Below are 25,698 nucleotides of genomic sequence, written 5' to 3'. Positions count from 1 at the left end.
TTTTTTTTTTAAACAGTTAATGCTTTCTGTGTCCTAAGAAATCTTTGTCTGTCTCAGTATCGGGAAGATATTCTCTTGCTCACTCTAGAAACTTTGTAATTTAGCTTTTACACTCACATCTGTGATCCCTGTCAAAGTCACTCTTGCGTACGGTGTGAGGTAGCAGCTGAGGTTCACTTATTTCACTGTGAATATCCCTCTGCTCTATAAAGACTTGCCTTTCCTCGTTGAATTGTTTTGTCACCCTTTTTGAAAGTCATCTTGTCAAATGTGTGTGTCATAACTGTGCTCATTATTCTATTTCATTAATCTATTTGCCTATTCTTTTGCCAACACCAGCCTGCCTCGGCCTCCCAAAATGCTGGGATTACAGGCATGAGCCACTGCGCCCTGCCTACACTGTCTTAATTACTGTAGCTTTGTAATACATCTTGAAGTCAAGTGGAGTATCATACTTTAACTTGAAATCTTCCTTTAATAAACTATAAAGCTTCAGACATCTATCCTACTTCCCAAATCAGAGATACCATAAAGTATCTATGGGTGTGCACCACCAGCCATTTATTCTCATATTGAGCTGTGAGCGCCGTGAACGTCATGAAGTCCCTTTTGCTGTGAATTTAGTACGAGCACATACTTTTGAACATCTCCCACTCCACAATTATCTCCAAACTTGTTTCAAGAAAAAACTTTCTAGTATGGTGTTCTGGATTTAGAAAAAGGAGAAAAATGAGATTAAAAAAAGAAGAGGAGAATGAAAATGAGTTTATACTTTACAGTTTTTACGCCCTAGGTATAGGTGGGGATTGCGCACTCTGGAGTCAGTCTCTCCTTGCTCTGACAAGAGTTAGGGCAAGTTACTTAAACTCTGCAAGCCTCACTTTCCTTATCTGTAAAATGGGGATAAAATATTGAGCACTTAAGAAATGTCCTTGTGACTCCCGGAGACAAAAAAAAAACACACACACAAAGGAATTTTGAGGCTTTCCTCTATAGCTATATTAATCCAGATGGTGCTGGACGGGAGGAGGGACAGACGGGAATACACACACCCGAAGCGCAGATGAGCTCTCAGATCATTTCGAGCGAGTCATCCACAAAGTGCTCGTACATTTTCACCTGTGACTCAATGCGAACTTTCTCTAGGGATGTCCCTATGAGCAAGATCATCTGTCCTGGGCAAAGGGTTCTGGCACTGGTTTTCCTCAGGGGCCCTTTTTACAAAGATTCCCAGGGAAATAGAGGAGAGGAAGGGAGGAAAATTAGTTGGGGTAAAGGTATTTTCCCAAACCGTCAGAGCGTGTGAGCCTCTTCAGGCAGACCGGATCTCCCCCTGGGGGTGGAGTGTGCTCCTCTCCTCTTCCCGCCTTCCCCACCCTGCCCAGGCACCCGGTGCCACCCCTGCCTCCTCCCTATCTTTATTATGTTGCCCCAGGCTGCCTCACACCATGCTCGGTTTATTTTCTAATTATTTTCTCCTGCTGCAAACTTTAGCCAGCCCTGTAGATGTGATATCTGGTGATTCTGGGGGACTTAGAGAGGCATTCATTTATTTTCTTATTTATATGAGCTATATTAGTTGGGAGTTCTCCTTTTGGAACTAGTGAGGTCTAGTTTGTCCACTGTGATGATCACTGGGGCGGCGGGCACCATCCCAGGCTCTCCTGCAGGAGGGAAGCAGCTCTCTGAGCCTCGCCCCGCCCCTCAGTGGAAGGGCTGTCCTGGATTAGGGATGCCCGACTCTTTCTGGGCCACTTCACATCCTCCTCATCGTTCTGCAAAGGCACTTGTGCCAGATGAGAAGTCTCCTTTTGGGCAGATTCCTGTGATTGAGGGGAGGTTGGGGGTGGGGCGGCTGGGGGCTGGAAGCAAAGCCTCCCACATGATGAGTTCTTGTCTGCAGCCATGCTCTGGGCCCTTCCCAGGGTGCGTCTTGGAGGGCTACTTGCACTGTGTCCGGCGGGTTTGCTTCCCCGTCTTCATACCTGTATAGTTTCTGCCCTTTGTAGTGCTCTCACTGTGCTCCCCGTTGTGGACCTGACTAGTTGGAAGAAACCAAGCACACGGGGGAGAAGATGTCTTTTCTCTTTCAGATCTGATGTTTAAGAAATGTATGCTGAGTGTAAAGAATATTACTGGGAACAGACCCAACCAATTCAGGTCAGAGTTGGCTAGCAGAAGCCTGGAGAAGATTCCCTAAGACTGATGGGGATCCGATCAGCCTGGGAGAGTTCTGTTGTCAGGGTTTTATCTTGGACTTTCATCTGGCCAATGAGATCTGAAGCCTCTTTTGCAGCTCCAGGGGACAGAGGGCAGACCAGTTCTACGCTGAGACTCTGTCAATCAAACGGATGGGATAATCACTCGTCCCTCCCGTCAAGTTTGCAAGTCTAACTTTCTAGCTTACCTGAAGTTGTTCTGCTCCTGCATAGTGAACTGAGACCATGTGTCCTAAGCTAGTTGCCTGCCATCTGTGGACCTTCCATGTGTTTCCACTTCTTACTCGAGCCCTCTTCTGTGAAAGTGAGCACTCAGGCACTGACCGTTCCCTCTGTTGGTGCAGCCCAGCCCCCTGCCCTCCTGACTCTCCATCTTTCTAACACGCAGGGGAGTGCTGGGATTTTGTGAGGCACTTAATGGTTATCTCCCCAGAATATAGGCTTGGCATTGAGGGCATAGAAGAGTTCCGTACAGATGAGGAACACATCTTAGGATGTGACTTGAATTCTCTCGACTTCCCTGGATTTAGTGCTGAGTGAAGACCCCATGGCATGGAGAGGGTTTGGAGCTTTAGGGTAAAGCACTGATGGAAGAAAGGAATTCTACCACCTACTGGTGTGTCTATGAGCTCTCCCACTTATGGTCTACTTAGGGATTCTACCACTGTATCCTACTTAGTGGTTCTACTACTTAGGGACCTGCCACTTGTGTGTACTGCCACTTATGGGTCCACTGCGTGGCCGTGGGTAAATAAGCTTCCTTCTTCCCTGCTCCCATAAGGCCCTTCGCCAGGCACCCTTCATTATGGTTCTCGGTTGTTTGATGGGAGAAAGAGAGATGTTGTTTCTCTAGGGAACTTTGGAAGGTGTGACTTGGAGGTGGATGCTATAACTTCCGCCGGAAGTTGGAGCTCCAGACCCTCCGCTTCCCCAGGTTCAGTTGCTTTGTTACTCGCTCTTCCCCTCAAACTCTGCCCACCTCTCAAGAAGAGAATGATTACTCACAAAGACAAACCAAGCACAGAAATAGCCAACCTATTTGTGGCTTAAATGCAAGCAGTTTTATTTTTACAGTGAGTTGCTGTATTTTCTCTAAGGATAAATCATTATCTACCACAAATGCGACTCCAGCTCCATCTGCGATAGTTCCTGCTTTGTTAGTGGTGCCAATTAGTCACCAAACAACTGGGGCCTTCCGCCACCCACTCAAGCTGGGGGCAAAGAGAGCCACCTCTTTCAGACTCCCCTGGCCGGCCACCAACCCCTTTGGAGACTCTCCCCCTACCTAGAAGCCATCAGGCCACCCTGGCTTCCTGGTGGCTTGCTCTTCAGTCACCTTGTGACCATTATCAATTTCCAAATTGTGCAGCTTGTTGTCCTCTGCCCATGTGGACAGACTTCTGTTAGGCACTGGAAAAAGCAAATTGGTGAGGCCCTCTGTTCTGTTGACTTACATAATGACGTTGGAGTCCTCCTTCTAGTTGGTCACTCTGAGCAAGGTTTCACAGCACCCATAGGGACAGGGTGAAATGTTCATAACAGCTGGACAGCCCCTGATCCGAGAAGCAACGAATGTGGAGCAGAGAGGATCCCTCTGTCCCATCTCATCTCCTTCATCTCTCGTTTCCTTCGGGATCAATTCCTCCCCTGCTGGGACTGGAACCTTCCTGGGCAGCCTGTTATTTTTCCCTAATCACGTTTTCTTCTGTGGGTCTGATCCTTTCCCACCAGGTGCTCCTTCTTTTCTGCCTTGCAGTTTGCTTTAGATGGTGCCTGTTTCCTTTCTAGTTTCTGACCGTCCTCTGGGAAACTAAAGTTCTCCAGGAGGCTGAACAACTTCTTCCTTGGAACATCAGAACCAGGTAATGAGAACACCTTTCCAACTTCAGGACTGAGTTCCCCTGGTCTGTTGATTTGCTGCTCAGCACTACCTACCTAGTAGATGCCCGCTGGCTTCAGGGAAGCTCTCTTCTCTCCCCTTTCTTCTTCCCACTGGGAGGACTGAGCTGCTGGTCAGGCTTCCCACAAGAGTAGTTTGGCTCTGCCCTGGGACTATGGTCTTACTGCTTATGAAAACAGTTGGAGGGAAACTTCATCTGTGGGTTCCTATGTCCGCTTTCCCACAGAGTCTGAAATTGCCTTCTTATCCCTTTTGATATAGTTGGTCCCTGGGGTCTCTTAATACTTTGGCACAGTAACTGTGAAGGATCCCTTTGAACAAGAGAAAATGCTACCATGAGTGAGGGGCGGGTCTTCAGGCTTGGGATCTCAAGCTTGGCTACCTGAGGTCCAAGAGATCCAAAATTCTCAGCCTTTGGGGCTTCACATTGGGTTCTTTGAAAAATGGGTAACATATTGAACATTTTTGGTTTTTAAAAGATAGAAAAACAAAAAACCTAACCAAACAAAAAAAACTGCAGAACAGGGATCGGGGAAGCTTTCATGTTCCCGACTGCACGGGTGAAAGTCTGCATCTAACAGAAACAGCTACTCCCAGGAGGAGTCCCCGGACCAGGCTGGGAAGCAGTCTGGGCATGGCCAATGGTGCAGACCCCTGCCTCCACCCCTGAACACACTCCTTGGTTTGCTTGCTTTTCATTGCACCCTATGAGTCTTATATACTACACTGAGCAGGATACTCTCTGAAACTGGGTTGTGAGAAGGGAACAGATCCTTAACTATCTAGCCATGTGTCTCTTGCATGTCTCTCTGGGTCTATACATAGACTCATCTCATCATTACAATGTTTTGAGTTAATATTATTAGCTCCATTTTACAGGTGGGAAAACCAAGTCTTAGAGAGCTTGGCAGAGGTCACATGACTTATTAGACGCTGAGCAGGGAACTTGAGCTGGTTCTATCTTTCTACTACACATGCGGTTTTGCCCTTCCATGTGGCATTTCTCCAGGTCATCTTTCTCTTTAGCCCTGCCTGGCCTTAGTGGTTCAAGGTGGTCCACCGCCTTGCATTGTCACCAGCTCACACCCTGCTCTGGATTGGCGTGAAGATTTTCACTCGAGTGTGTCACTGAATGATGCCATTGGAAGCTTCTGCTGATAAGCGTGGGACCATCTGCTTGGCACATCTCAAATATTTTCAGCAGTGGGAGAGCAGCTCTAATTCCTTCAGAGATGAGAGGCTGCAGCCATCCTTCGAGATGTTGGGACCGGAGACCCTGCAGGCTGGCTGGGCATTGATGCCCCAGATGCGAAGAGAGAGCCAACCTGTGGCCACCTCTGACCCTTCCTGAGCAAATGACACCAGCGAGTCTGCTTCCCAGTTTTTCATTGCTTAGCTGTCCTTGACAACCAGAGTAAGATTTTCTCTCTTTCAAAAGCTATTTCTTGGGTAACTCTTTTCTGTGCTGGTTTTTCTTTCTTTCTTTCCTTTTTTTTTTTTTTTTTTTTTTTCCAGTGTGTTGGATGTTTGCCGTTGGTGTGTGTTGGCAAAACTTCTCTTTCCTCCTGCCTTTGTTTTGGAAAATTTACTTCTTTGCTGCGTTAACTGTTCCCAGACGTTGTTTTTCAACTTCAGGGTTGAAACTTCTGCAGTAGCGTTTTCTTTTTTAACTCACTGCAGGGGAAAGAATCTTAGGATCAATTCACGGTTTGAATGGTGGACTTGGAGTTTTCACGGTTGCTTAATGAAAGCTTATAAAAGAAGTTGAGGTTTGAAAGGGTTGTTACTGAATTTGATTTCTCTGGCGAAATCTCTTGGCTATCGGCTCTTGGGCATCACAGGGGCAAGCTGTATTGATGTTTCTTTGTTTTTCCTTAGTGGGCCCTGGCATCAGTATTAGCTTCTGTTGCTTTCGAAGTCATGTGCAGTCCTTTGGTGACAAGGTGTTTATTAAAAGGAATCTCCTGCTCAGTCTTGATCTTTGGTATGAGCATCTTAGCAACACTTCCCAGCGAGGATACTTAGGAGTAATTTGGTGAGAGAAGGTATAGTGTGTTGTTAGAGTGCTGTGGGTGCAGCAGTAAAAGGGTGGTAACAAGCTGGCCTCTAGCAGAGTGCCACGGCCTTGGCACCATTGACATTTTGGGCTGGGTAATTATTTACCATGTGGGCTGTCCCGTATATTGTAGGATGTTTAGCAGCATCTCTGGCCTCTACCAACTAGATACCAGTAGCACACTCCTCTCCGTTGTGACAACCAAAAATATCTCCAGGCATGACAAACATCCCTTAGGGGACAAAATCACCTTCCCCGCTTTTAGACCAAGGCTCTAAATTGATCCAGTGGCATGTTTGGAAAGGGAGCAAGAAGTGTCTGCTTCTGCATGCAGATGGCCCCAGTGCGGGGAAGACGGGAATGATGCATTTAATACCAGGACAGATGTTCCTGCCCTGCACATTCCCATCAGAGCCCTTGCCTGCCATGGAAATTCCATCTCACAAATGGGTTTCTGTTTGTCCAGGTGACTGCACACGCACACAGGGAAGAGTTTGCTCTTTTCTCTGGATCTGCACACCTAGAAAGTCCAGCCTAGGGTCAGGCTGTCTTTAAGTTGCCTGGGAACAACAGGCAGTTTCAGACGGCCCACTCCTCCAACCTGAGTTCTGCTGGCTTTTTTATCTTTCCTTTTTTTCTCCCTGCCTTTCTCCCCAGCCCCCTTTCTTTCTTCTAAGAGTGATGTGCTAGGCTGGGAATCTGGGGCCCTGGGAGGACTGTGCTCAACTGAATGGGAATGTGGAAGGGGTTGTTTGTTTCTGAGGTCTCTAGAGAACACTTGAGCAGCATAAATGTATGGCATTTAGAACTCTCTGCCGACTCTGAGTCTCCTTGTTTTTTCTATCAGCTCCGCCACCCATCTGCTGCTCTCACTTTCATTGAGAGGTAAATGCAGCCAGCAATCTCAAGTGGACCTGCCAGGACACAGGCTCTGCAAAGCCCACATCCTTACCCATCTATGGAAACCACCATGCTTGTTTTCCCTGCTTGTTGATTCATTATCTCAGTTTGGCATTTCCATGAGATTCATACTGGCAAAGTGCTTTCAATCTCTAGCATTTCTTATACCCCAGCCTTTCAGAACTACATTAAAATGCCAGTATGTCAAGCAGTTAAGGCCCAGTGGGGTTAATCTGCTTGATGGAGGACTTGCTTCTCATGGTCAGTTTGACTGAAAGTGCAGCTCCCAGGCCAAGCAGCCGTAGGCACAAGCAGAATAGGCAGTGATCTCTGCACTGTACTTTGATCAATGTCAAAACCCCTCTTCTCAAAAGTCTCTTCAGGATTCAGATGCGATACTGCCTACAATTCTTTGAGTTTTGCAGGAAGGTGGTGGGTATTAAGTCCTACTTTCCACCATGGTCAGCCTGGCTTGTGGTGGCTTGCGTGAAGTGCTGGAGCCTGAATAGGCAAGGATCATCCCTATGGGGGCAGCCATGCCAGGGTGAGGGCAGTGGCAGTGGTGACATGGCAGGGGATGTCAGTGCTTGGCAGAGCAGGATATCTGCATGGCAGGTACAGGGAACTGGTGCTGGGTGTTGGCGCTCCTGCTGCGTGAGGTCTGTGTCTCAGGGTGGGGGGCAGGGGCAGCACTGTTCCAACAGGAAGTAAAAGAGTCCAGCAAAGTGAGGAGGGCATCTGTGCAGGGCAGGGGAGGAGCTGTGCCAGACATAGGCAACTGTTCATAGGTGGGTTGATCAAATGAGTAAATGCATAGAGGGCCATGGAAGCCAGGTTTCTTAGAGAAGGGAGTTACAAATGTGGAGAGGGAGAAAACTCAAATGAATTCACTGGCGGTGGGTCAAAATTGGAGATATTGGGGTCAATTCATGATTATATGTGTATATTTTATAAAGATATACAAAGATACCAAAATACAGCTGTAGGTGTGTGTATGTATGACTATACATAAATGTATCTATGTACATATATTCCTTAGCCCTACCCCTGAGAGGCCCTGGGAGCAGTGACAGCCTTCTAGCAATGAGCACATTTTACACCCAGATCTTGGCTTCTAAATATAATTATTTACTGAAAGGAACCAGGGCTCCTTGGAGAAATGGCTGATTCTAGGCACTGGTGCAGGGGACATACAAGGTTATGGTAAAGTGTCCAGCTTTTTGTGTTGGAAGGCTATTAGGCATATTGGAGGAAGTGTGGACCAGTGGGGAAGGTTGGATTGCTTTTTGGCCCACTGAGGCTGCTGTGCCACCATGAGACACAGTTGGAGAGACCCAGGGCTGTTGGTTATATGGGTCTGACATGCTGGGGAGATGTGTGAGCTAAAGCTGTGCATTTGAATTTCATCAGCAAGTGGGGATGGTTGAAACGGTGGGATTGAGCAAGACCACCCAAGGAGAATCTGTAGAGTAGGAAGCGAAAAGGGTCGAGAATGGAGCCTGCAGACTGGCCAACATGGCAAAACCCTGTCTCTACTGAAAATACAAAAACATTTGTCAGGCGTGGTGGCGGGTGCCTGTAGTCCCAGCTACTCGGGAGGCTGAGGCAAGAGAATCACTTGAACCTGGGAGGCGGAGGCTGCAGTGAGCAGAGATGGCGCCACTGCACTCCAGCCTGGTGATAGAGTGAGATCTTGTCTCAAAAAAAAAAAAAAAAAAAAAAAAAAAGAATGGAGGCCGGTGGAACTCCAATGTGCAAAGGGCAGTGTAAGAAGGGATCCACCGAAGGAGACAGAAGAAGAACTGCAGGCAGGCAAGAGGAGAGCCAGAGGGAAGAAATATGCTAGGCTCTAGCATCATCTCAGAGACAGAGGCAAGGAGACATAAAGTGGGGTTCCATAGCAACACTCACGCATTGGGGAGGGGCTCGAGCCCCAGATCTTGTCTCATCCCCCTTCTGGAGGACTTGGCTGAGAGCACTGTGCTGTTGAATGGATTGGCTCCTTTCTCTTATTTGTTCTGATGAAAGGACGTGCCTGAATTTCCCCCTCTGACATCAATTATTTTTACACATAATGGTGAAGCATGGTGTCCTTCATCAATAGATGTGTTTATTGATAATGATGATAGCTAGGAGTCACTCTGTTTCACAGAAGAAAGTGACAACAGAGACAGTATTTCTGAAAGCAACTCATTCCTGTGTGTTTGTGTTGTTTTGGTTATGGGTTTGGTATTGGCTAGATGGTGCTTTAATAAATAAAAATCCATTCTTTGATAAATAGATCCATCCTTTGATAAATAAAAAAATCCATCTTTTAAGGATTTTAATTACTGACAACCCAGTTGATAGTGTGGTTGCTTCTGGTGACATAAAAGCCATTAATAAATGTTCCAAAACTCTTAAGAGCCCCATGAATGGGTGTGTGAACTTCACACACAGATGGACTATTGACAATGAGCTGGTGTGTGTGTATGTTGGGTGGGGCAGGGGAGAGCTAGATATAGCGCCAATTTGGACCTGGGGCAATCCAGGCTCTGCTGCTGCCTTTGTTACTAAGTAGGCAACCTTGGACTAGTCCTGAGTTAATTTCCTCACCTGGAAAAACAAGGGGGCGGTCTGCAGTATCCGCATGATTTTTTCAAGCTCTAAATCTTAATGATCAGCACAGGATGGTCTTTACCAATAAGGAAGTGTTTTTAAGAAAACTCCAAGCAGCATCCTTTCATGTCTTTTATAAAATACTCCAGTTTCTGGGGAAAAATAATTGTAACATATAACATATAACAAATTGCCATATTTACAAATGTTTCTTGCAATTCAATAAAAGAAATGAACATATAGTTTGAAAAAACAATCCATCGAAAAATACAAGTAACTGTTAACCTAAAAGAATGTCCAACCTCATTAGGAATCAGATAAATGCAAATTAAAACAAGGTATCTTTTATCACCTATCAAATTTGGGAATTTAAGAGACTGAAGATGTTGTAGAAAAAGAAACATATATGCTGTTATAAAATTTATATACTGTTGATGTTCGTATTAATGTAATTGGCATGGTTATTTTGGATGACGGTTTGTTAATGCACATTTAAATCTTGAAGAATGTTTATACCCTTTGGTCTAGCAATTCCACTTTTAGAAATATGTCCTAGGGGAATAATTAGAGATGTGCACAAAATTTGCATCCATGTAAATTCATGACAGTGCTTTGTTTTTAAAAATAGCGGTGAAAAATCAGAAGCAAATGGTATGTCCAAGGCTAGGGGATTACTAAAAATAAATAATGAAAGCTGGGCACAGTGGCTCACGCCTGTAATCCCAGCACTGTGGGAGGCCAAGGCAGGAGAATCAGTTGAGTCCAAGAGTTCGAGACCATCCTGGGCAACATGGCAAAACCCTGTCTCTACAAAAAATACATAAAAATTAGCTGGCATGGTGGCATGTCCCTCTAGTCCTAGCTACCTGGGAGGCTCACTTAAGCCCAGGAGATTGAGGCTGCAATGAGCTGTGATCTCGCCACTGCGCTCCAGCCTGGGTGACAGAGTGAGACCTTGTCTCAAAATTATAAATAAATAAATAAATCATGATACCTTCAGTTAGTGATATTAAAGTCATACTTTAAGAGTGTATACTGACATGAGAAAATGTTTACAATATGATATTGAGTGAAGAAAAGGTAGAAAGGATACCAAAAGATTATAAAAATGCAATCTCAATTTTAAAAAAGAGTGTGTATAAGACATTGAACAAAGACTAATGGAATATCCTAAATGTTGAATCAGGTTAATTTTTTAATAGTAGTTGTATGTGTGGACTTTCTAAATTGTCTTCAATGAGCACATACTGTTTTAAAATTAGAAGAAAGGTGATAAACGTTTAAAAGAAAATACCCGCATTTTGTGTTAAGATTAAAGAAGCTATAAAATGAGCCCTGTTGGGACTGTAACTGCTTAAACTTCTCTTTGCCCCCTGCCCAGACAGAGCTGATTTATCAAGACAGAGGAATTGCAATAGAGAAACAGTTTAATTCATGCAGAGCCAGCTAAACGAGAGACCAGAGTTTTACTACTCAAATCAGTCTCCCTGAAAATCCAGAGACTGGGTTTTGTTTGTTTGTTTGTTTGTTTGAGACGGAGTCTCGCTCTGTCGCCCAGGCTGCAGTGCAGTGGCGTGATCTCGGCTCACTGCAAGCTCCGCCTCCCGGGTTCACGCCATTCTCCTGCCTCAGCCTCCCGAGTAGCTGGGACTACAGGCGCCCGCCACCTCGCCTGGCTAATTTTTTGTATTTTTTAGTAGAGACGGGGTTTCACCATGTTGGCCAGGATGGTCTCGATCTCCTGACCTCGTGATCCACCCGCCTCTGCCTCCCAGGGTGCTGGGATTACAGGCATGAGCCACTGCACCCGGCCCGAGACTGGTGTTTTTTTAAGGATAATTTGGTGTGTAGAGGACCAGGGAATGGGGAGTGCTGATTGGTCAGGATGAAGGATGAAGTCACAGGAAGTTGAAGCAAGTTGTCTTGAGGTCTGGGTGGGATCACAGAACTGGTTGAGCCGGATTACCTGTCGAGTGGCACCAGCTGGTGCATCAGAATGCAGTGTCTGAAAAAATATCTTGAGCCCTAATGTTAGGTTTTACAATAGTGATGTTATCCCTAGGAGCAATCGGGGAGGTACAGAATCTTGTGGCCTCTAGCTGCATGACTCCTAAACCATAATTTTGAATCTTGTGCCTAACTTGTTAGTCTCACAAAGGCATTCTGGTCCCCAGGCAAGAAGTGTGCTTGTTTTGGGAAAGGGCTGTTACTGTCTTTGTTTCAAAGTTAAACTATAAACTAAGTTCCTCCCAAAGTTAGTTCAGCCTATGCTCAGGAATGAACAAGGACAGCTTAGAGTTTAGAAGCAAGATGGAATCAGTTAGGTGAGATCTCACACTGTCAAAATTTTCTCATTGTTATAATTTTTGCAAAGGTGGTTTCAGGGTAATCATTTATTTAGTGGCAGAGGTCTCTGAACAGGCAGGAGTGGTTTGATCAGTCCCTGTGGACTACTTCACATGCAGAGACCACATAGTGGCAAAGTCACAACTAGAAATTAAACAAGCCTTTTTTTTTTTTTTTCTTTTTGAGATGGAGTCTCACTCTGTTGGCTAGGCTAGAGTGCAGTGGTGCAATCTGGGCTCACTGCATCCTCCGTCTCCAGAGTTCAAGTGATTCTCCTGCCTCTGCTTCTGAGGAGCTGGGATTACAGGCATGCACCACCATGCCCAGCTAATTTTTGTGTTTTTAGTAGAGACAGAGTTTTACCATGTTGGCCAGGCTGGTCTCGAACTCCTGACCTCAGGTGATCTGCCTGCTTCGGTCTCCCAAAGTGCTGGGATTACCAGCGTGAGCCACTCTGCCCAGCCTAAACAAGTCTTAATAAAAAATATTCCCTACAATATGATGACTTTAATTCCTTAAATAGGAAAGGTTAGAGGCAGACTAGATTGGAAAACTTAAGTATAGAGACGCTATAAAAGGTAAAGTCTTAAAAATAGGATTGGGCCCCAGAGTGTAGTGGAGAGAGCTCCGGGCTAAGATCAGGCACGCTGGGCTACAGGGCTTCTCAAACCAGTTGTGAAGGTTGGCTTGCCTCACAGGCTCTCCAGCAACCACTTACTAATCTGCAAAGTTGAGGTGTTTGATAGAACAGTGATTTCCAGACTATGACTACTCCTCCTCCTCCCTCTTCCTCCTCCCTCTTCCTGTTCCTCCCTCCTCCTCCTCCTCACTCCTCTTCCTCCTTCTCCCTCCTCCTCCCTATTCCTCCTCCTCCCTCCTCCCCCTCCTCTTCCTCCCTCTTCCTCGTGCTCCCTCCTCTTCCTTTGTCCTTCTTCCTCCTCCTCCCTCCTCCCCCTTCCTCCTCCCTCCTCCCCCTCCTCCCTCCTCCCCTTCCTCCTCCCTCTTTCTGCTTCCTCTTCCTCCTCCTCCCTCCTCCCTCTTTCTCCTCTTCTCTCTTCCCTCCTCCTCCCTCTTCCTCCTCCTCCCTCCTCCCTCCTCCTCCCTTCTCCTCCCTCCTCCTGCCTCCTCCTCCCTCCTCCTTCTCTCTCCTTCTCCCTTTTCTACTTCCTCCTTCTCCCTCTTCCTCCTCCTCCCTCTTTCTTCTCCTCTCTCTTCATCGTCCTCCGTTCTCCCTCTTCCTCTTCCTCCTCCCTCCTCCTCCTCCCTCTTCCTCCTCCTCCTTCTTCCTTCTCTTTCTCCCTTCTTCCCCTTCCCCTTCTCCTTTCTTCTCGTTCTCCTCCCTTCTCCCTTCTTTTTTCTTCTTACTATCTCAGCTTATGGTCAGAAGTCAAGTGACCTGAATTTCTGCCTGGCCAACACTGTGATTAAGATCCGCATAAGTTTCTGAGCACTACAGCCCTGCAGGACCCAGAGAGCACTGGACACACTGGAGCAAACGCAGATGGTAGGTCCTTTGGGGCTGTGCAACACGGTGGCTCTGAGCCTGGCGTGGTTATTAATCCTTAGGTTTTTCCCTCTAAAAAGGGGGCAATGACATCATCCTTATCAGCCTCCCAAGCTGATTTCAAGGCTCCAAAGCTAGGATGGAAGGAAAGGTGCTTTGGCCTCAAGAGCCCCACACCACGATATTCTCACAGACTAACTTATTTCTTTCGCCCTAGATGTCTCTTTTGTGAGAAGAAAGAGGGGAGGGAAGATGCTCTGTGATGCTTCCAGTAATGCTGACCAGTCACGGTGCTGTCACCTCCTCGTCTGTCTTTGCAATCTGTTCCCAACTGAGGTTTCCGTTGCAGTGTAACTGACACTCCAGGGGCCACTGAGGGCTGTCAGGATGAACTATCCTTCCACCCCAGGCTGTCACTGCCAGGTAAACATGCATCCCTGCAAATGCAAGTGCTGTGTAAGAAAAATGATTGCTGGCCGGGCGTGGTGGCTGATGCCTGTAATCCCAGAACTTTGGGAGCCTGAGGCAGGAGGATCGCTTGAGTCCAGGAGTTTGAGACCAGCCTGGGTAACATGGTGAGACCCCATCTCTGTAAGAAATAACAATGACAACAAAAATTAGCTAGCATGGTCATGAGTGCCTGTAGTCCCAGCTCCTCAGGAGGCTGAGGTGGGAGGATCACTTGAGCCCAGGAAGTCAAGGCTGCAGTGAGCTATGATTGCACCACTGCACTCCAGTTTGGGCAACAGAGCAAGACCCTGTTTCAAACAAAAAAAATATAATGAAAAATGTTTGGCATGTCTGGGCAGAGAGCCTCTGGTCCTAGAACTGGGTTGACACAGAGAGAAGTTACCTACTGATTCACCCTGCAGTGCAAGTGCCTACCTGTCTGCATGGTTTTCTGAGATCTCAACTGTGTGGTCTTCTCTCTGCTGTTGGGGAGACTCACTAAGCCAACACAAAATTATTCTGAGCTAGACTGTTTTGTCAGCTAGCAGCAATTACCGTTCTATTCTCCTCACACTTCCCAACTTCAGATATCCCCGTCAGTCAACCACCGGCAGAGATGAAGAATACACAAAATGACCAAGGAGCTGGGGGAGGAAAGGGTTGGGGTGGCGAGCACGTAGGGCCGGCTGTTGTCAAGGCACTTCTCGCCATCTGCTATTTCGCTTCAGAGACCGAAACTCAGTTGGTTGGGTAAGACTGGGAATGTGATTTTTAGCAATGTGTTCGTTTAAATAGAACCCCGCTATAAAAACAATTTGGAGGATTATGATTCGTTTTTAAATGAGAACTAGTTTCAATGGAATTTTTATATGCATTCCAATCATGACTAAAATCCACATCATGATCAAAGTCTGCCTGAATGCTGTATGTGCTTCATGAGTTGTGCTCTAACGATTCGAAACCCGTGTTTATTAAGTGTGATGCCCTGCATGGAAAGTGGTGGTTTTTTCTCGTGGGGAAGCGGAGTATATTCTTAGAACTGTTATAATGGGCTTTATTTCTTGAAACAGTTTGATAAGTATTTATTAAATGCTTACTGTGTGCAAGTGTTGGAGATTCAGACACAAAAAAGATGAAGTCCTGGTTTCAAGGAGTTTGCAGTTTAGTGGGTGTATTAGGCTGCTCTAACTGCCATAACAAAATACCATGGACTGGGTGACTTACAAACAGAAATTTATTTTCTGACAGTTCTGGAGACCAGAAGTCCAAGATCGAGGCATCGTCAGGGCTGGTCTGGTGAGGGCTCTCTTTTGGTTTGCAGACGGCTGCCTTCTCCCTCTGTCCTTACCTGGCTTTTCCTCTGTGCCCTCACAGAGAGAGATCTCTCATGTCTCTTTCCCTTCTTACAAGGACACCACTTCTATTGGATTAGGGCCCCACCCTTAGGACCTTATTCAGCCATAATTACCTCCCTAAAGGCCCTATCACCGCATATAGTCACATTGAGGATTAGGACTTCAACACATGAATTTTGGAAGGGAACACAATTCCATCCACAACAGTCAATAAGATAGAATTTTAACTCTGACGCCAGGCACAGTGGCTCTCACCTGTAATCCCAGCACTTTGGGAGGCTGAAGCAGGAGGATTGCTTGAGGTCAGGAGTTTGAGACAAGCCTGGCAACACTACAAAAAATTAAAAACAAAATTAATCAGGTGTGATGGTGCATGTCTGTTGTCCTAGCTACTCAGAAGGCTGAGAGGGGAGGATTGTTTGGGCCCAGGCGTTGGAAGCTGCAGTGAGCTATGGTTGCACCATTGTACTCTAGCCTGGTCAACAGAGTGAGACTATCTCTAAAAATTTTTTATTAATTAAAAAATTTTACCTCTGCTCTGTTACAAGGAGAGATGTATTGGCTATGAACATAACGAGACCCCATCTCTACAAAAAAAAAAAAAAAATTGAGCCAGGTGTAGTGCCATGTACCTGTAGTCCCAGTGATTTGGGAGGCTGAGGCAGGAGTGTCACCTGAGCCCAGGAGTTCAACCTCCAATGAGTTATAACCACACAACTGCACTCTAGCCTGGGCAACAGAGCAAGACCCTATCTCTAAAAAAGAAAGAAAGAAAGAAAGAAAGAAGATATAATTTGAAACACCTTTCCCAGTTGACTTTTGTGAATTTATTTGGAAACTTTTGGGGAAAAGGAGAAAAGTTGAATACAGAAATAGAAACTGGTATTGTAAAAGGAAAGGGTAGGACAGGCCGCCTCGAAGGATGGGTCAGTGGTGAAAATAGAGCATGCCTTGAATCTAGGATGAGCAAGCAGGGTGACAGAGAAGGGGAGGTGACCTGGGATAACTGAGAGCTCTCTCCACATAGCAAGAAGCTGCAGCTGAAGGACGTGGTCCATGAGAGATCCCAGGGAATGGACCGGAGGCAGAAAGACGATCTTGTCAATGTTCTCGAAAACTTGGATTAGGTCCTGAATTTATATTTCTGGTCTTTGGTTTAGGTTAGTAATTAAAAGATGAAAGCACTTGGCTTCCTTGCATAAGTGACTTTGGTTTTGCCATGGCTGTTGACCTGTGATGGCCAACACGGGAGCCCCAAGTCGCATGAGGCTCCTGAGCATAGGGAACCAGGCTCATTGGAAGCGAGAGGCCCTGCAAGAGTGAAATACCCACTGCATCTGGGGCACTTAATGCATAGAAAATAATATTAATACCTCATCCATATTTTTTGTATTGATGATGTGTTGAAATAATATTTTAAACACATTAGGCTAAATAAAGTACATTATTAAAATGGATTTTGTTGGTTTCTTTTTACTTTCTTTAACGTGGCTACTAGAACTTCCCTTACACAGGTGGCCCACGTTGTGTTTCTGTTGGACGGCACTGGTCCAGGCCCTTGTTACCCCTACCTTTTGTGTACTATGAGTTACTTTTCTTCCCTCTCTCCTCTCTCTCCAATACCACCAGCAGCAGGAACAACAAAACACCAGGCTCCAAAGTGCATGCTGGCCACTGTATGGCCTCCCACCCTCCTTGCTGTGGTCGCTTCGGACCTCTGGGCTGCTGTCCCAAATTCCTTGATGATTTTAGCACCTGGATTACAGCCAACGATATTCCTGGTCTCCAACACTATTTCTCAGCAATTTCAGCATCTGTGGATAATTCTTCCAGCCCTGAGGCTCCAGGTTCTGCTCTCAACTCAAATGATCTTGTCCTCCACTCTCCCTCAGCCCTTCTTTTCCATGGTCATGCTCTGCACTTAATACTGATAACCCCATAACTACACTGCCCCAAGCTCAGTTTTAAGCATCACGTTCTCCAACCCCCACCTCCTCCTTCCCCTTCAGTGCGTTTAGTATGGGGACTTCAATGATTTCTTGACACCGCTGGGACCTCCAATATGTAGCTCCTATTTCCTGTTCACGTCTGTTACCTCCCTCGTGCCCTCACTTTTCTCCTAACCCTGTTGAGCTCTAGAGTCCATTATCGTAGGCCTTCCCTTCTACATGCTTTGCTTCCTTTGGCCCCCACTCTGTGTCGTACCCGCCTGGTAAACCTCAGCCCTGGTTAAATCCAACTCTCCCCTTTCTCCATACCAGCACCTGGACAGCTGAACCGAGCTGGAGAGAAGCACGGGTGAGGCTGAGTGGTCTCTCCCAGGTTCCCAAGCACTAGCCTGGGCGGGCTCTAGGTTAGCCTGGCTGGAGATCTTGCACTTTGTGTATGTCCCTAGCCCTCTCTTTCCCTCATTTATTTCATGTCTTGCCCTCTCTTCTTAAACCCTTAACATTGGCTGGGTACGGTGGCTCAAGCCTGTAATCCCAGCACTTTGGGAGGCCGAGACAGGCGGATCACGAGGTCAGGAGATCGAGACCATCCTGGCTAACACAGTGAAATCCCGTCTCTACTAAAAAGTACAAAAGACCAGCCGGGTGAGGTGGCGGGCGCCTGTAGTCCCAGCTACTTGGGAGGCTGAGGCAGGAGAATGGTGTGAACCCAGGAGGCGGAGCTTGCAGTGAGCTGAGATCCGGCCACTGCACTCCAGCCTGGGCAAGAGAGCCAGACTCTGCCTCAAAACAAACAAACAAACAAACAAAAAAAACCCTTGACATCTCCTCACTCTTAGCTGATGACCTTGCTTCTTACTTTGCTGAAAAAGAGATACTGTGCATTCAGAAGACAACTTCTCGCCTTGGGCACTCCCACAACCACGTCTACCCACCTCACCGTATCTGCAGCCACACACCCAGCCTTCCCCTTCATCGGGTATAAATCATGCTCTGGCAAGGCCGCCACTCCGCCCAGCTCTAGACCCCTACTTCCTGACTCCTCAATTGTTTGCTTTCTACTGGATAATTCTTATCCGTTTATCACCTCTCAACCCCACAGCCCCCAAGAGGGTTGTCTACACTCACTGTCTCCACCTATTCTCCTCCTGTTCTCTCTAAACCACTTGCATCAGGCATTCGTTTTGTCCAGTCTACTGAAAATACTCCTACCAAGGTCAGCAATGACTCCACCCCCATGGTCAATATCAAGTTCCAGGTCTCAGCCCACTTGAACTTGCAGTAGAATTTAGCCCAGTTGATCACACTTTCTTCTCCTCCAACTCATTCTTACTTGGCCTCCCGGGAGCCCTTCTTCCCCAGTTGTCCTCCTGCCTCTCTGTCAGGTCATCCTCAGTTTCCTCTCCTTCTTCCTCCTCATCTCCCCAGCCTCTAACTTCCAAATGCGTCGAGGCCCAGTACTTGAACCTCTTCTTTTTAATTGTATTTCACAGATACTGTCATCTCACTCATGGCTTCAAATTCCCCCGGTTTGCATACAACACCCACATTTATATCCCCAGGCTACAACTGTCCCCCCGGCTCCTGACCTCCCCTGGACATGGCCTGGCTGCCTCACAGGCTTCTCAAACTCCATAGGCCCTGCTAACCCACTTCACCTGCACCTGTCCATTCAGCAAATGGCTAAACACGTATTCTCTCTTTCTACCACAACACATATCTCTTCCGTCAGTGAATCAAATCAAAGACCTCCCACCAGATATTACTACCTCTGCCACAACCTAGTTTATGCTAACATCCTCCCTGTGTCTAGGCCAGTGCCTTCACCTCCCACATGGCCTCCTCCTTCTTGCCGTGGTCCCTAGAGTGTCACCTGAACACAGAGGCCATACCGAGGCTGTTCACGCCTCAGTCCCCCAAGTTAACCACATTCCTCCTCTAAGAACCTCCTGTGGTTTATTGGCTCATTGGGAGTAAAAGCCCCAGCCCGCAAAGCCTGTTTGGACCTGGCCGCCAAAGACCCCTGCCTTCAGCACCTGACCATTCTCCTTGCCAGGCCGTTCCTGCCTCACTGGCCTTTTTTGCAGTTCTTCACTCTTGGCTGCCTCCTGCTTGTGGAACTTTGAACTTGCTGTTCCCTTTGCCTGGAATACTTTTCCCCCAAGAACCTGCAGGCCTCGGTCACCTACTTCCTTCATGTCTTTGGCCAAGTGTGACCTCATGAGTGAGACTTTTCCCATCACTCTATGGATGATGGAACCCCCAGGTCCCTGCCACTCCTTTCCTTTAATGCTGCTTTACTTTTTTCCATAGCACTGTTTATGCACTGACGTCAGTTTGGTTGTTGTTGCTGTTATTGTTTTTTGTTTACCGACTGCCTCCCCACTGGAATATAGACTCCAGCAGGCCGGCACTTTGTCTGTTTTATTTACTGCTGTGTCCCAGTGCCTACAACAGTGCCTGGCATGGGATAAATGTGTGGGGGGAGAATTGGGGGAACATGGTGGTCTTACTTGCAAACTTCTAACAAGGCCCGGTCTCTACAGCAGGCCTTTGGTTAGCCATGACAGGGCATGTGAGCTCTCGTCCTGTGTGGGTTCCTATTGGGGTCTCTGTCTTCTAATTATGAAGTAAAAGGAAGCTCTCCTCCAGTGAAAGTAATTTCCTGCATCCCATTAGAACAGCTGAGGGAAGTGTCAGTGGGAGAGGTGTGATCGGGCCCACTGAGGCAGAGGCCTCCTTGAAGCCTGGATCACATTGCTGGAAGGAAACACCTGTTTCGCCAACCCAAAGGCTACCTGCTGGCCCAGGATCCAGGCCCAGCTGTACTGAGATCACAGCTCAGGGCCCTGCACATGCTGGGGTTCTGCTGACTCGATTCTGGAAATGTCTAATATCACCAGAGCCATTCGAGTGCCACGAAATAACACATTTATGTATTATTCTGCTTCCGGTGAGCTCATGAGAAAAGGCAGATATCTACTAATTAAAAATATTCTTTTGATCAGCCAGCATGGTGGCTTATGCCTGTAATCCTGGCACTTTGGGAGGCCGAGGCAAGCGGATCACCTGAGATTGTGAGTTCAAGACCAGCCTCACCAACATGGTGAAACCCTGTCTCTGCTAAAATACAAAAAATTAGCCGGGCATTGTGGCGCACACCTGTAGTCCCAGCTACTCGGGAAGCTGAGGCAGGAGAATTGCTTGAACCTGGGAGGTGGAGGTTGCAGTGAGCCAACATCTTGCCACTGCACTCCAGCCTGGTGACAGAGCAAGACTCTGTCTCAAAAAAAAAAAATTATTTTGATCAGCTTCCTACCGACAAAGTTCAGAAAACAAAGAACAATGTTTTACTACATACATATGCATATGCATGCACACGAACTAGAAAAAAAAATTTTTTTGAGACAGGGTCTGCTCTGTCACCCAGGCTGGAGTGCAGTGACATGATCACAACTCACTACAGCCTCAACCTCCCGCGCTCAAGCAATCCTCCGACCTCAGCCTCTCAAGCAGCTGGGACTACAGGCATGCACCACCATGCCTCGCTAATTTTTGTATTTTTTTGTAGAGACGGGGTTTGCCACATTGCCCAGGCTGGTTCTCAAACTCCTGGGCTCAAGCAATCCTCCTGCCCTGGCCTTCCAAAGTGCTGGGACTGCAGGAGTAAGCCACTGTGTCCAGCCTAAAAAAACTTTTTAAAAGCCAAGGACAAGTTAGTTTTGGAACAAGGGAAATGATCTCTGTTGACAGCCTCCTTTTCCTTCTCAGTGGTAGGGTATTTTTGTTTTAGCAAGAGGGCAGAGCTGTGCATATATTCATTTTGTAATTGGTAAAATGTGAGGGAAAGTTTCTGAGAATCTTTCCTTTGCAGCCTCAAATGCTGAGCATTTTTCCTGGTTCGGGAGAGTGCTTTGTCTGGCATCTGGCGATGGTGTTTCCGGCACCGTCTGGCCTGTGGTCTGTGGGGACGTACATACGTCTTGTTAGGGCTCTCCATCTACTCCACACATGGCTTGCCTGGCTTATGTAGTCTGAGCAGGTGCCCAGCTTTGTCCCAGATATTGAAGCCCTGTAAAATAAATGCCTTTTGATTGTTCACACTGTAAGCAATATTGGTACAGTATTGTCCAATTGTCCCAGGCGCTCCCTCTCCTTCCTGCTTATGGCACTTCATGTATTAAAAAATGACAATGGCAGCATTGCCCAAACATGCATTTTGCCATCAAGTCTTAATGCAGTCAACCTGGTCCCTCAGGAAAATGAATGGAGGCCCAGAAGATGAAATGATTTTCAAAATGCCATTAGGAAAGCTCGGGCCAGAACTGGAAATGGGTCCTGCACAGGGCACTCGGCCACTCTTGCCTGGCCATCTCCTTTTTGGCGCTAAGCCACAAGCACACAGTGATATAGAATGAATGGCTATCACTGGGGATCCAAAAGGGTCATTCAATCACTTCTTTCTTTTATCAGGTCTAAGTTCTCTTTCTTATCAGATCCTAAAGGCCTAATCTTATCATTGGGAAAAAGATAACTGTACAGTCTGTTAAACTTTTTTAAATAACATGAAGATTATGATTTATAGCTGAATTTCTCCCTTTTATTCCAATCCAACAATTTTCATGGATTTTTGTGTTTGTTTTTGTTTTGGATATATTTACAGAAAATTACCTGAAGAGTTCCAGCCTGAGACCTCCTCATGGATGGGTTAAATGTGACATCATCTGTTGTTGAGGAACCCACGAACATCTCAACTGGCAGGAACGCCTCGGTTGGGAATGCACATCGGCAAATCCCCATCGTGCACTGGGTCATTATGAGCATCTCCCCAGTGGGGTTTGTTGAGAATGGGATTCTCCTCTGGTTCCTGTGCTTCCGGATGAGAAGAAATCCCTTTACTGTCTACATCACCCACTTGTCTATTGCAGACATCTCACTGCTCTTCTGTATTTTCATCTTGTCTATCGACTATGCTTTAGATTACGAGCTTTCTTCTGGCCATTACTACACAATTGTCACATTATCAGTGACTTTTCTATTTGGCTACAACACGGGCCTCTATCTGCTGACGGCCATTAGTGTGGAGAGGTGCCTGTCAGTCCTTTACCCCATCTGGTACCGATGCCATCGCCCCAAGTACCAGTCGGCGTTGGTCTGTGCCCTTCTGTGGGCTCTTTCTTGCTTGGTGACCACCATGGAGTATGTCATGTGCATCGACAGAGAAGAAGAGAGTCACTCTCGAAGTGACTGCCGGGCAGTCATCATCTTTATAGCCGTCCTGAGCTTCCTGGTCTTCACACCTCTCATGCTGGTGTCCAGCACGATCTTGGTCGTGAAGATCCGGAAGAACACGTGGGCTTCCCATTCCTCCAAGCTGTACATCGTCATCATGGTCACCATCATTATATTCCTCATCTTCGCCATGCCCATGAGACTCCTTTACCTGCTGTACTATGAGTATTGGTCAACCTTTGGGAACCTACACCACATTTCCCTGCTCTTTTCCACAATCAACAGTAGCGCCAACCCTTTCATTTACTTCTTTGTGGGAAGCAGTAAGAAGAAACGATTCAAGGAGTCCTTAAAAGTTGTTCTGACCAGGGCTTTCAAAGATGAAATGCAACCTCGGCGCCAGGAAGACAATTGTAATACGGTCACAGTTGAGACTGTTGTCTAAGAACTGAGAGGGAAGTTGTGGATAACAATGGTGGAACACAGGTCATTTTTAGCTTGTGCTTGGAATATAACTTAAGTATCTCCTAAATGTGATACAGAGGGACATCTCATCTAATATGCATGAGATACTAATTAATGATGAAATTGAACTCTTGTACTGTATCTTCTGGAAATGACCTGTCATTTCTGTACTTGATAAAGACTCTTTCTATTTCTTTCAGCTCTTTTGGCAGCATCTTACCATGAACCATAAAAATGACTCTAGCAGGAAGATTTACAGATATGTACGGGACAAGGTAACAAAAGTATTTGTTGGAACTTGAGGAGGCAGCTTGATGTAGCAGGAAGAACAAGGGTCACTTCCTGTGTGACCTCAGGCAAGTTGTTAAACCTCTCAGAGCCTCATTTTCTCACTCATATAATGGTCATGGCAACAGTCTATACCTCCTTGGTCTGCTGTGAGGATGAAATGAGAAGATGAGGCTTGCAAAGCACCTGGCACATTGTGGATGCTCAACAAACATCAGTCTCTCCTCACTCCCTTCAATGGTAGACAAAATATAAATTTTTGTTTCGTAAAGCGCACACACACACATACACACAGCTCTATCATGTACAGAAGTTATTATGTGTTTTTACACATTGAATGTAAATTTACGAAGGTCTTCTTTTTGCTTGCAGCATGAAAGCTTTTCATGGCATTACCCCTCTATTGAAAAACATCGCGGATGTTATGATCTAAGCAGCTATGTGCTCGTGCATCATTTCAGGTTAAGAAGAAAAACATTTGGCCACCAGTAGAGGAGTTTCTCATGGCTTCCCTTCCCTCTGTGGGTATACTAGATGAAATGAAAGTCTGTGTTTTGAAATCCTTTGATTGCATATGAATTTTTATGAATGGAGTTGAATTTATGACTTCCTGGTGGTGACTGGGATCCTCCTCCCCCATGAAACGGTGGGTTATTTATAGCCAGCGTTCTCACCTGCAGCCAAGTGCAGGTATCTGCACCTGTTTGCCTCCTCACCTCCTGAGGCTTTTTTTTTTTTCTCATCATACCTGGAAGGAGGCTCAGTGTAAGGGCTAATGAGAATGTGGACACATCCTGGAGGACTCTGATATTTTTGCTCATGGCAGATCCTTGCATGACATCCTCAGCATCTTTATTCAGCACTCCAGGGCAGGCTCTGCCTCTTGCCTGCCACGAGTTGCCCTCCAGACACCACATGTCCTGGGTTTTAGCTGTGAAGCCCGTCTCAGCCTATAGACTGCATAGCGATGTTTATTTCCTTCTGTCCCTTCTAGGAGTTACACAAAATGCCAATATGTCACATGATTCTACAGGTTGTAAAATGTTCAAGTCCATAGAAATGAGCCCGATAGTATTTATTTTAACCATTTGCTCTTTAAAAGGTCAGAGAGGCAGTGATGAAACGGTTCTCTGTTGCTGCTGGTCCTTCCCCATTCTCTTCCTTTCTCAAAAGAAACGATGGGGGGCAGCTTCGCTGAGGGAGCTGAGTCTCTCCCGTCGAGCCAGGACCCCACTACCAGCCAAGCTTGGATGCCGGAGGCTTTTCAGTGGGTGACAACATCTGATTCAGAAACAAGGCAGCTTTGCTGTCAGGAGCCCAGATGGGGTGTGGAGCAGTGACATTTAGAATGATCTTGGTTTTGGTTGAAAACAGAGCATCTTCCCTGGGAAAGAACAGAATATGGAGATCAGAGCGACTCCCCTCTGTTTCCTGTCCTCTCCTGTGTGTGCTGCGTGCTGGCCTCTGGGGTAGGGAAAGGGGGCCAACCTCATCTCATTTCAAAGGGGATCTTAGTCTCAAAGAGGACCCTAAAGACTATCAGATACAAGGAATTTCTACCTAAGGAAAATATGGTGAACTAATAGGAAGCCCCCATTTATTGTTTTTCTGCAGATAAAGTTGGGAAATCAAATGTGATAATGAATATAAAAGTTATTCTAACCTTTTAAAATGATGCCTTACCAAGAGGTAGGATTCAGAGTTTGGCAGGGTTATAAAGACTAATTTCTTTCACTCTTCCCCCAAATCCATTCCTAAAATGAACTGTAAGGTTAAAACGAAAACAAGAAGATCTGAGTAGATTTGCAAATGTGTAGAGAATACTAAAAAATTTGTACCCTTTAGGCATTCAGACAATTTGCCTAAGTCACTGTAGGTTACTAGGTGCCGCTTCCGAGAATTCCCTGGGGATGGGGAGGAGATTGTTTGGATAATGCCTGTCCTAACTGAAGAGGAAGGGTTTGTAGCGTTCCTACTACAAAGATTCATGGACAGCCTTCTCTGCAGAACGCCATGATGTGGACAAGGCAAAGATGGGGAAGTGGAAGCCGCTGTCCTGTGTCGTAGGAGAGAGAGACACTGCATAACTAAAACGCCAGGCTGCACACAAGTTTGTTTGACAAGTGTTAGGAACAAAATTGTGTGGCAGAGGTCACCGCAGCAGGGGGCTCTTCCTGCCACCCCCACACTGCACACAGCCTCTTCTGTTCCCTCCCCTGCCCACTGGCGTTTCTCCTCAGCAGTCGTCATGCTGTGTATTGATTTGCTTATTTGCTTGTTCTCTGTCTCTTCACGCTAGACTATAAGCTCCTTGAGGGCAGGGATGTAACTTTGCTCACTGCTATAGCCCCAGCTTATCTGCTGTGGTGGTCTAATCCACTGCACCCCTCTCTGGGATGTTTCCCTTGCACATATAAATAGGCTCAAATTGCTTCC

The 25,698-nt window shown here is 46.5% G+C and overlaps 1 protein-coding gene across 2 annotated transcripts; it reads left to right on the top strand.

Moving 5' to 3' along the window:
• The first annotated feature begins 5,338 nt into the window (after positions 1–5,338).
• On the top strand, positions 5,339–25,022 carry MAS1 (MAS1 proto-oncogene, G protein-coupled receptor). Of its 2 annotated transcripts, XM_045391708.3 has the most exons (4): positions 5,339–5,533; positions 13,393–13,523; positions 13,741–13,946; positions 21,941–25,022. In XM_045391708.3, the coding sequence occupies exon 4, from the start codon at positions 21,977–21,979 to the stop codon at positions 22,952–22,954; it is 978 nt and encodes a 325-aa protein (XP_045247643.2). In that variant the 5' UTR covers positions 5,339–5,533; positions 13,393–13,523; positions 13,741–13,946; positions 21,941–21,976; the 3' UTR covers positions 22,955–25,022. The 2 variants fall into 2 exon arrangements, with proteins under 2 accessions (XP_045247643.2, XP_015304010.3); XM_015448524.4 differs by lacking the exons at positions 13,393–13,523; positions 13,741–13,946.
• Positions 25,023–25,698: the final 676 nt, after the last annotated feature.

The sequence above is a fragment of the Macaca fascicularis genome, chromosome 4, assembly GCF_037993035.2.
Source record: "Macaca fascicularis isolate 582-1 chromosome 4, T2T-MFA8v1.1".
In the NCBI taxonomy this organism is placed as follows: domain Eukaryota; kingdom Metazoa; phylum Chordata; class Mammalia; order Primates; family Cercopithecidae; genus Macaca; species Macaca fascicularis.
Note: the sequence above shows the minus strand (reverse complement) of the source record. Positions and strands in the feature narration are given on the sequence as shown.

Excerpts from the sequence above, each read along its gene's own strand:
- MAS1 (XM_015448524.4), top strand. The coding sequence starts at position 21,977 with ATGGATGGGTTAAATGTGACATCATCTGTTGTTGAGGAACCCACGAAC.